Below are 11631 nucleotides of genomic sequence, written 5' to 3'. Positions count from 1 at the left end.
AAGTGAATCCAGGACAGCCAAGGCTGTCTCAAAACAAACAAAAAGGTTGAAGCAGGAGGATCATAGGTTGAGAGTGGCCTGGGCAAGTTGTAGGCCAGGTTGGACTACTTAGGAAAACCGTCTAAACAAATAAACAAAACAGGCTCAGTTGAGGGCTTAAAAGTTTGAAGCCCAGTAGGTTCAAGCCCCAGCACCACATTAAACTAGTCATAATGGTTTAAGCCTGTAATTAGAGAATTTGAGAGATTGAGAATCAAGATAATCCTCAGCCACATGGCTGGCTTTGAGGCCAGTAATAGGATATTGCGATCCTATTAAAAAACAAGAAAAAAAAAAGTCTTGAGAAGGGGACAGAACACCAAAACGCAACGCTAAAGGTGGCTTTCCTGCCTCTCACTTCTTGACCTCTGGTATATAAAGATCCCCAATACCTACCCTCCATATTCAAAACTAAACAAGGTTAGAAAATAAAACTGCACTTTAATGGGGAATGAGGAAGGATGTCCAGATTGGAATGGGTGAAGGTGTCAGAAGCGCAGCCCCCGGCGGGCTAAATCTGATCGGGCCTCCAGGATCTGGCTCTGTAGCTCTCGGGCGGCATCTTCGCAATCATGAAATGTGGCCACGCGATAGCCCACAGTGCCCAGGGCATAGCACCCCGCGGACACCAGCAGGTAGGCAGGCAGCGGCCACAGGACCTCCCGGAAGGGGGAAGGCAGCTCCAGGCCCAGAGCTCCCATGGTCAGGGCAGCCCAGGTAGAGCCCAGGAGCGCCACTCCCCAAAGCCACTGGGTTAACTTCGTCATGTTTGCTGCAGGGAGAGAAATCAAAGCTAGGGATCCTTTCTACCATTATCTGCATCTGACATTCAACCTAGTCACAGCCACCCTCTTCCACCTTTCCACTCTGCCCGACACCCAAGCGTACCTCTACGTGTGGCGCTGACAAGGCCAGCATCGGCGTCCGGAAGTCCTCTTCTACTACCGTCTTCCTCCGCACTGCCTTCTGGGAACTGTAGTTCTCTGGACAATGCCTGGAGAACTTCCGGCCGCGTTCAGAGGCAGTGTGTTACGCAGCCTACACAGCGCTGTTCAAAAATCGCAGGCTGAGTCTAGGAGTTTTTGCGCTGTTTTTGGGGCACCCACATTTAGACATCTGGGACCTGTGAAAAGTCTGAATATATGCCTAAACCCTGCATTAAGATGGAAATACAAGGGCTGGAAAGATGGCTCAAAGGGTAAGAACACTCGCTGTTCTTCCGAAAGTCCCGAGTTCAATTCCCAGCAACCACATGGTGGCTCATAACCATCTGTAACCATCTATAGTAAGATCTGGTGTGCAGGCAGAATGTTGTGTAAACACAATATCTTCCCCCCTTAAACTCAGTTCTCCAGCGCAGAAACCCCACTCATTCAAGCATTCTTCCAACACGCCCACCAAACACTAAAGATGAACAAGCTGCTCATACCTGCTAGGCAAGTTCTCCACCACCGAGCCCTTTTTACTTTGAAATAGGATCTTACTAAGTACTCACGATAACGTTGAAGTTCAGTTTGAGACCCTGTGTGAAATAAGCTGGTTGGTCATGGTAAGAATGGCACATACCTGTGATTTCAGGTAAATACAACAAAAGAAAAGAGGACCATTGCAGAATATGATAAAGTGTTAGTTGGCTTTAGGCAGAGTTCCAATTTAACAAGAGGGGTCTTTGTTTTGATTGGATTTAAATTTTTTATTTATGTGTGCATATGCACACATATGCATGAGTGTGTGCTGTGTACATTTGGTGCTTGCAGAGGTCAGAAGAGGATATCATATCCCCTGGAGCTGGAGCTACAGGTGGTTGTGAGCTCCCTGACACTGGCAGTAGACACCAAACTCAGATCCTCTGGAAGAGCAGCAAGTGCACTTAACTGCTGAGCTACGTTTCCAAACTGGTTTTTGTTTTGTTTTAGGACAGAGTCTAATGTACTCCAGGCTGGCCTAGAGTATGATATGTAGCTGAAAATTGCCCTCTCTCCAAGTGCTAGGATTAAAGGCATGTGTTACCAAACCCAGCTTGAAGCAATTCTGTTGGGAGAAAATAAAAAGTAAATGAGGACTCAAGAAGTCCTCACTAAGCCAGGGGATATAGTGCATAGCTATAATCCCAGTTCTCAAAAGGCAGGATTGCTCCGAGTTCAAGGCCAATATGAGCTACAGAAGGAAGACCCTGATTTAAAAAGAAAGAAAAAAAAAGTCTGGTCTAAGTGGATTGAGGGTCCACTTGGAAATTACAAAGTGAAGATAATGGTAGACTGAAGCTGGGTGGTGGTGCACACCTTTGATCCCAGCACTCTGGAGGCACAGGCAGGCAGATTTCTATAAGTTTAAGGCCAGCCTGGTGTACAGAGTGAGTTCCAGGACAGCCAGGGCTATACAGAGAACCCCTGTCTTGAAAAATAAAACAAACAAACAAAAAAGTAAGATAAGAAAGTACATTAGGAAAATGAGGATTAGTGATAACTAAATCTTTGTTCTATGGCATCAAGTCTACTAAGAGACAGTGCCAATAGGCACAAAGTTCTGGTTTCAATCCCCAAACATTACCAAAAAATAATCAAGAAAACTGGAAACAAGGAAAAACAATATTTATTTAGAAATAAAGAGGAAAATCTTAGATGCAGCATGTCCGACACAAAGGCTTTCCCTCACCCCTCTGCAGAAGAGGAAAGACAAGAAGCAGAGCTTGGTGCAGAGCTCTAAGCAGCTCCTGGTGCAGAGCCCACTTCCTATGTCATGAATGTGAAATGCCCAGGGTGCTTCTAATCCTCATGGTCTTGTCCACACCCAAATGCTGTCTTGCATATTGGCTGCCCCACGATCATGTCAGCCCACAGTAGGAAAAGCAAGGCTGGCAGAAGGCGGGCCAGATCTCCTCAGGAAGGAGGCAGACCCAGGCCTGGCTAGACCCCTGAGGCAGCACAGAGCAGAACCGGAGAAAGGATCAGTGCCTTGGTGCTTAGCATCTTTTTCAACCTCCCCACTTCAGCCCTTCAAAAAAAAAAAAAAATCCCCTTAAAAACAACAACAAAAAAAAAAAAGAATTTAATAGTGATCATCACCAGAAAAATGACTACTCACTGAGGGGCTTTTGTGCGCACCGGCCTGTGTGACACTAGAGTGTTTCATGGTCACAGCATGCTGAAGTAGGGTTTTGCATCCCCTAGAGTTGCCGGGCACTTGTGCCAGGAACCAAGCTCAGATCCTTTGCAGGCACTTAACCACTCCAGTCCCTTCAGGAGGAAGTTTTTAATATATTTTTATTTTATTATTATTATTACTTTTTGTTTGTTTTTGTTTTTTGAGACAGGGTTTCTCTGTTGTTGCCTAGCCCTGGCTGTCTTGGACTTAATTGGTAGACCAGGCTGGCCTCAAACTCATAGAGATCCACCTGCCTCTGCCTCCCAAGTGCACCACTATGCCTGGCTAATAGGAAGTTTTTAATTAAAATTTTTATTAATTTTTGAGAAATTTATGGAATGTATTCTAATCCTATTTACCAATCATTCCTCCCTCCACACAGTAGGTATTTTTTGTATCTTCATATATGAATGAAAACACTGAGACACATAAAAAGCTAAGTTTGCCCACGTTCACAAAATAAGAAGAGACACTACTTTTTTTTTTTTTTTTTCCAAGACAGGGTTTCTCTGTGTAGCCTTGGCTGTCCTAGACTCACTTCATAGACCAGGCTGGCCACTAACTCACAGAGATCCACCTGCCTCTGCCTCCCTGAGTGCTGGGATCACAGGTGTGCCCCACCAAGCCTGATAGAAGAGGCCCTACTATGCTACCCAACTCCAAACTACATTCTGAGCGAGCTTCCTGTTTTATTTGGTTGGCACAGGAATGGGCAGATAGGGATCATTGCTAAGTGCTAAATACAATGCAGAGTGCTTAATGTGCCTTAGCTCATCTAGTCATCACAATAGCCATATGAAACACACTTTATTATTTTCCCTGTTAGGCACATGAAAATGAAACCCAGACAATCTGACTCCAGAGTTGTCCATCTCCTTCACCAACTCAATAGAACAGAATAAGAAGGGAAAAAATTATAAACTGGGTATGCTGGTACATGCTTGTAATCCCAGCACTTGAAAGAAGGAAGCAAGAGGATCACAAGTTCAAGGTCATCCTTAGTTACATAATGAATTTGAGGTTAGCCTGAATATATATACATAAATAAAATTAAAATTAAAAAAGAACTTACTATGAGCTGAGTGTGTTGTGCACGCCTTTAGTCCTAGCACTCAGGGAAGCAGAGGCAGGTGTATCTCTGTGAGTTCAAGGCCAGCCTGGTCTACAAATCGAGTCCAGTACAGCCAGGGTTACACAGAGAAACCCTGTCTCAAAAAAAAAAAAAAAAAAACAAAACAAAACAACAACAAAACAAAAATTAAACACCTCATCCTAACACCCTAAAACGGTTTCCCCTTTTACCTTTATAAACCACCATTTGCCTATTGGCCATGTCTGTCTCCTCTCAATCCACAGGCAGTCCTTTGTTTCCAGGAACAAACAGCCCTTCCCCCTCTCTGTTGTTCCCTTCTCCCTTTTCCTTTATCATGTCTTTGTCTCTCTTATTCCCTGCCCTTGGTCCCTCTGCTCAAATAAATCTCCTTTGTGCTGAGAACCTTGTCTTGGGGTGCCCTGAGCCAACACAGGTCCCTTTTATCTAGTACATTTTTAAGTCAACACAGTAGCCAGTTGTGGTGACTCAGGCTTGTAACCTCAGCATTTGAGAAGCTGAAGCAAGGGTTGTGATGAAGTCAAGGCCAGCCTGTACTACAGACTATGTGAAAAAAAAAAAAAAGAGTCATCCAGAAGGCATGCAACAGGAGTTAGTAATTCTTGTTAAGGATAGCTATGTGAGCTGAGTAACGGTTACACACACCTTTAATCCCAGCACTGGGAGGCAGAGGCAAGCAGATCTCTGTGAGTTTAAGGCCAGCCTCCTCTGCAGAGCTAGTTCTAGGACTATAGAGGAAAACCCTGTCTTGAAAAACCAAAAGAAGAAAAAGAAGAATAACAACAACTAGATAGCTCAGCGGTTAAGAGCAAATACCGCACACTCTTGGAGGCAGAGGCAGGTGGATCTCTGTGAGTTCCAGAACAGCCTGGTCTACAGAGTCCAGGAAGGGCAAGGCTACACAGAGAACCCTGTCTCAAAACACACACACACACACACACACACACACACACACACACACACACACAGCATATACTGCCTTTTCAGATGATCTGAAATTAAAACACTCAAACACTCACACATGGCTCACAACCATCAGTAATTACAGTTCCAGGGGATCTGACATGTTCTGGCTTCTTAGGGCACCAGGCATAGCCATTGCACACAGACATTCATGTAGATAAAATATCCATGGACACAGTAAACATATCTGCTAAATACTCACCAAGAACCCACACTACCCTCTCCCTACCTTTTATCATTCAAAACTGTCTGAGGGAAGTTACTTCTGCACATGCTAAGCACATGGTTGTTGGCACTTTCTATCTTTCCAGCTTAGAAAGGGACACATTCTAACCCTGAGTGCTCCTTATCCTAGACACTGAAGAGTGAATAATGTGCACTACTAGCCAGATCACAGAGAAGGAGGGCTGGATTGCCTAGGAGGAAGACTTCATGGAGGCCCAGGAACCTGACCTGACTCTGGAAAGACGAGTAAGGGCTGTGCAGCATACACAGCTGAGGAGCAGCCTGAAGAAAGGCGTGCGGGTGTGACAGTTGGTGCTGAGTAATTCTTTGTGTCTGTCTCCAAGACAAAAATGCTTCCTGGGGTGGAAAAGGCAGGAGACAAGGCTGGGAAAACTGGCTGCAGACAGGTGATTAGCAACCCTGAAAAGTACCTGTGTTGTATGGGGGGCTGAAGAGAAGGCTCAGAGATTAAGAGCATACACTGTTCTTTCAGAGGACCTGAATTCAGTTCCCAGCGCTCAAATCAGCCAGCTCAGGACTGCTTATAACTCTAGCCCACAGGATCTACAACCCTGTTCTGGTCTCCACAGACATCTGTGTACCACACATTAATAAAAGTAATTTTTTTACTGTTTTTTGGAGAAGAGGTTTCTCTAAATAGTGCTTGTTATCTTGGAGTTCTCTATGTAGACCAGGCTGGCCAAACTCATTGGGTGCTAGGATTAAAAATGTGCACCACCATACCTGGCTTAATAAAAATAGAACTTTTTGTTTTGCTGTTTTCTGTTTTTCAAGACAGGGTTTCCCTGTGTAACCGTGGATGCCTTGGAATCACTTTGCATATCAGGCTGGCCTTGAACACACGGGATGCACCTGCCTTTGACTCCCAGAGTGTTGAGATTACAGGTATGTGCCACTAAGCCTAGCTAACATAAATAGATCTTTAAAAACAAATGTTTTGCAGTACTCCTGGAGATGGATCCTTGGCTCAGGGGTCAAATGCACTTACTGCTCTTGCAGAGGACCCGGGCTTAGTTCCCAGCGTCTGCATGGTGGCTCACAACCATCTATAACTCCAGGGTATCTGGTGCCCATTTGTGTTCTCTGCAGGCACTAGGTACACACACAGTGCCTGTGTATACAGGCAGGCAAAGCACAGACATAAAAACAAATAAAGGTATTTGTAGTTGGGGCTTAGGCATAGAGCTCAGTGGTGGAGAGGGTAGAGAGCTCGTTAGCATAGGCCAGGCCCAAGTCAGTCTCCAGGAGCTTGAGGGCTGAATCTGTTTGTGTTAAAGGGAAAGGCTCACCCTATGACCTGCACACAGGTACCCACAGGTGGCAAGATTACTGGGTCCTTCAGGAGGGCTCCAGGTAGTCAGACTGTATCCATCTCTGCCCACAGTTTCCTAGGGGTAACAGAACAGTCATACATATAATCAACAGAACACATACTGGGAAGATTACAGACAGGCTTTACAGGGAAAAGACGGCTCAGAGATGTCACACTGACTGGGAATGGGCTCAGGTGAGTCAACTCTTCCAGACAGGATAACCTAAAGCATCCAGACAGGACAAGATGATAGCTTTAGGAAGAGAGGACCCACACACAGACCTGGGCAGTTGGCGGAAGCACCTGGCTCACCTGAGTTCATTGTTTTCAAACTGACTCAAAGCAGAAACTGAGCTTCAACAAAGAGCCCCAGTGTGCTATGGTGTGCTGTGCAGTAGCTGTCCTGATTGTCCTGTCAACAAACACCATGGGGGGTCCTCTATGCATGCCACTTCCAGCAGAGTAATGATCTGTCTGAGGCAAGAAGCAAATCAGATTCAATACAGACTTAGCCAGTTCTGGTTCAAACTTCTAGAGTCTGACACAGGGCATTTTATCTTAGACATATTTAAATACAGTACAATTTTGGGAAAAAGTTTTCTGGTAACAATTGTGCACAGTAAAGCTTAAGGTGTGACTACATTGAAACACTCTTTTGCAAAGTACATGTGACCTCTTCTGTGTAGATGGGCTTGATAGCTGCCCAAGGGAGAATCTGGTGTAGTTTCTGTCACACAGAAAGCATGGAGGTCACCAAGCTATAAAACACATGACATCTCTCCTAAGGATGGGTTCTATTAACTGAGAAACAAAGATAAAGATAAAGGTGTAGGGAGGGAGAGACTGGGATAGTCTGAGGGATTTGGCCAGGCTATTAACTATATCTACTACCAGCCTTCTGTGTGGAAAGCAGGCATACATCTCCTCCATTGAGGAGATGGTCCCTCCTGTTTAACATTCCTGGTTTCTTTTGTGCTTGTCTGCCCTTTACAAAAAATTGTTAGCTGGGTACGATGGTGTCACTTAGTTCTCAGATACTTGGGAAGCTGAAGCAAGAGACTAGGATGAGCTTGAGTTTAAGACCAGCCTAGACAACACAGTCAGACTCTGCTATAAAAAAAAAAAAAAAAAAAAAAAAAAAGCCAAAAAAAACAAAACAACAACAACAACAACAAAAAAAAAAACAGCTTTTACTAGAAGGACAGACCAGGAATGGGGCACTGGCTCAGTATGTTCTGGGTTTGAACCCTCACTTTTGCAAAAAAGAAAATATTACTGAGGACTTACCTAGTAAACAGAAAAATCCCCTTCAATCAGCTAAGTGGATAGTGGCAGGACAGAGACAAAAAGGAAACAAATATGTACTATATCAAGTAGTAAGAAGCCAGGTGAACTGCTGTATATCCATCACATAGGAGGCTTAGGATACTGGATTGCCACATGTCTGAGGCCATCTTGGGCCAGAAAGCAAGCATTAAGTAAGCAAGAAAGCTTTTTCAGGAAAGCTGGGAAAGGACTGGTGAGATGGCTAAGTAAAGGTGCTTGCCCTAAGCCTGAGTTCTATCCCTGGGACCCACATGGTGAAGGAGAAAACTGATTCCCACAGTTAGTCCTCTATTCTCCACAGGCATGCCACAGTACACACAAGGAAATAAATGTAGGAAAAAAAACAAAACTGTGTAAGCTGGGAGGCGGGAGGCCTCAGCACTGGAACCACAAATGCTGACAGTCTGCTGCCCTGCCAGTCCCAAGACTGCAGTGCCTTGCAGTCACTCTAGCCTTTCCTTCCTTTGTGATAACAGTGTATGAGTCAGGGTTCTCCCACAGAACAGCACCAGGGGCACAGAAAAAGGAACTGAGAGACTGATGTTTAAAGAATTGGCTCAGAAGTTAGGGAATCGGCCTTGTTCAAAGCCTGAAGGGTGGGTCAGTAGGCTGGAGCCCCGGGAAAGATCCAGGATTTCAGTTCAAGCAGGAAGGCTGTGCACTGCTTACTTCTCCCTCATTCTAATAATCTGATCTCCAGATGTTTTGATGAAGGTCACACACAACAGTAATCTGCTTTACTCAAAAATCTACCAGTCTCATTTTTTCTTTTTTTTTAAATTACTTTATTTACTTTTTTATTTTATGTACATTGATATTCTGCCTACTTGTATGTGTTTGTGAGGGTGTTAGATCTCTTGGAACTGGAGTTACAGACAATTGTGAGCTGCCATGTGGGTGCTGGGAACTGAACCCAGGTCCTTTGGAAGAACAGTCAGTGCTCTTAACTATTGAGCCATCTCTCTAGTCCCCTAATTTTCTTTTTCAATCTGAGGTTGAGCTCAGGACTTCTTGTGTGCTAGGTAGGTGTTCTGCCACTGAGCTACACCCCTGGTCCCACTTTATTTATTTCTTTTTCTATTTTCGTGTGTGTGTGTGTGTGTGTGTGTGTGTGTGTGCATGTTTGCTTGTATGTGTGGTGTACATGTGTAAATTCATGTTTTTTGTTGTCAGGAATCATCCTTGATTGTTCTCCCATCTTATTCTTGAGGCAGCATTGTTCATTCAAACCTAGAGTTCACTTATATGGCTTAGTCTTGCTTCCCCCTCCCCCTTTTAAGGAACATTGATCTCATCCAAAATATAATTCCAGGGCTGGATTTAACTCACTGCTAAATGGTGTGTTGTTATCATATAAGAAGCAAACATTTCTCAGCTGGGCCTGGTGGCTCATGTCTTTTTCCTCTCTCTCTCAATCTGTATTTTTTTTTTCTTTTCTTTTTGAGACAGGGTTTCCCTGTATAGCCTTGACTGTCCTGGACTTGCTTTGTAGACCAGACCAGGCCAGGCCGGCCTTGAACTCAAAGAGATCCTCCTGCCTCTGCCTCCCCAAGTGTGGTGGTACATGCCTTTTAATCCCAGCACTTGAAAGGCAGAGCTAGGCGGATCTCTAAATTTGAGGCCAGCCTAATCTACAGAGCTAGTTCCAGGACACCCAGGGCTGAACAGAGAAGCCATCTTGAAAAAAACAAAAACAAAAAGAAAAGAAAAGAAAAAAGGAAGGAAGAAGGAAAGGAACGAAACAAACACCTCAAATACAGGGCTTCCCACAGATTTAATTAAAATCTTTAGCATTATAATCTAAGGTAGTCAGGTCATTTTATGGTCAAGGAGTCTGACGTATAAAGAAGTCACTTAGTTTGTGCCTGTCACAGGCCTGCTCAATGTCAGAGTTCATACTCCACCTCAGAGCTGTCTAACTGGAGACACATCTCTGGTGCTAAGGATGTAGTTCAGGGAGTAGATTGCTTGTTACTGTGCAGTAGGCCCTGGGTTCTACACCCAGGGCAAATAATGGTAGGCTTGGTGGCCCACACTTGCAGGCCCAGCACTGGAGATTTGAGTAGGAGGATCAGAAATTGGTAATCTTTGGCAAAGCAAGGAACTCAAGGCCAGCCTGGAATATCTGAGACTTTATATCAGAAAAAGAACAGGGGCTAGAAAAGTGGCAGAGCTCAGGTTAAGAGTATCTGAGTTAGGTTCCTAGCACCCTTACGGCGGCTCACATCCATCTGTTCCAGGAGTCTCAATGTTCTCTTATGACCTCTGCAGGCACCAGGCACACCAGGTGTGCATAAATGCACAGGGAAAAACTCATACAAATTAAATTAAACAGCAACAACAAAGCCAAGAAGCATTTCTTCCCCACTGTCTCACACTGCCTACAAACCTAAAGCTGGCTGGGAGCACAGCTTAGAAGAGGGCTGGAAGGGGTGGAGTTTGCAATGCTTACTTCCATCACTCACACCTCTGGCATCCTCGCACGGGCATACACACCCCCCAGCCCCAGAAATCCCTGGAAACAGCTTGAGGCAGTGCTCAGGGTACGGCTTTTCTCTATGGCACCTGAAAGTATTCTTGCTCTCCAACTCCCCTAAATATACAGTGGAGCAACAAAGGGCATGGTGGCACACACCTGTAATCCCAGCACTGAGGCGACAGAGGCAGGCTGATCTCTGTGAGTTTGAGGCCAGCCTGGTCTACAAAGAGAGTCCAGGACAGCCAGGGCTGCACAGAGAAACCCTGTGTAATCTATATACACATATATATATAACATGCACACACACACATGCATGGAGCTCCACCTCTTGCACAGGAGAGCTCCCCTGCTTTTCTTTTCCAGCTTTCTTGAGGTGTGAGAACTGCTCAGGGAACCTGGAGGCTCTCTCCTAGCTCAGGAAAGCCATTGGGCTTAGGCTTTATTGCTTCCAACTGAAAATTTTTGGTGTCATCTCTCAGTGCAGCTAAATCTACAGTGTTACTCTAGTAAAACAAAAAGAAAGGATTTGCCATAAAACTGATCAAACTTTTCTTTGCTTGCACCACCACTGCCTGGATCTCTCTGAGTTTTCAAATATACAAAACACATAATAGCACAATGAATCTGGTATGCCCATTACCACAGACCTTGAAGAGATAAAATTGGACCTTGGCTTCTTATTCTGGGAATTTCTATGAATCTGTAATGATTGTGTAGCCAGCACACTTGTAACAGCATATTAAGAATTGTTCGTTTAGGGACTGGAGAAAGGGCTTGTGTGAGGACAGGAGTTCTAAGCCCTAGAGCCCACTTAAAAGCCAGAAGGCAGGGACAAGGAATAGCCAGGGCAAGCTGGTTAGCTTAACTTGCTGAAGTCTGTGATCTGCAGACTCAGTGAGACTCCACCTCAATAAATAAACAGGGAGAAACTGAGGAAACCACCGACTTCAGCTTTGGGCTTCTGTGTGCAGACCTTCCCATCCACATACTTATAAATATGCATACTCGTGT

General features: G+C 44.8%; 1 protein-coding gene across 1 annotated transcript; it reads right to left on the bottom strand.

Moving 5' to 3' along the window:
• Positions 1 to 460: 460 nt before the first annotated feature.
• Positions 461 to 1011, bottom strand: Dpm3 (dolichyl-phosphate mannosyltransferase subunit 3, regulatory). The gene is made up of 2 exons (XM_055622956.1): positions 928 to 1011; positions 461 to 811 (listed from the first exon to the last, which is right to left on the bottom strand). The coding sequence occupies exon 2, from the start codon at positions 804 to 806 to the stop codon at positions 528 to 530; it is 279 nt and encodes a 92-aa protein (XP_055478931.1). The 5' UTR covers positions 807 to 811; positions 928 to 1011; the 3' UTR covers positions 461 to 527.
• Between the last annotated feature and the right edge of the window lie 10620 nt (positions 1012 to 11631).

This window comes from Psammomys obesus, unplaced genomic scaffold (assembly GCF_907164565.1).
Source record: "Psammomys obesus unplaced genomic scaffold, mPsaObe1.curated_primary_1811, whole genome shotgun sequence".
NCBI lineage: Eukaryota > Metazoa > Chordata > Mammalia > Rodentia > Muridae > Psammomys > Psammomys obesus.
This window is presented reverse-complemented; position numbering and strand designations above follow the sequence as displayed.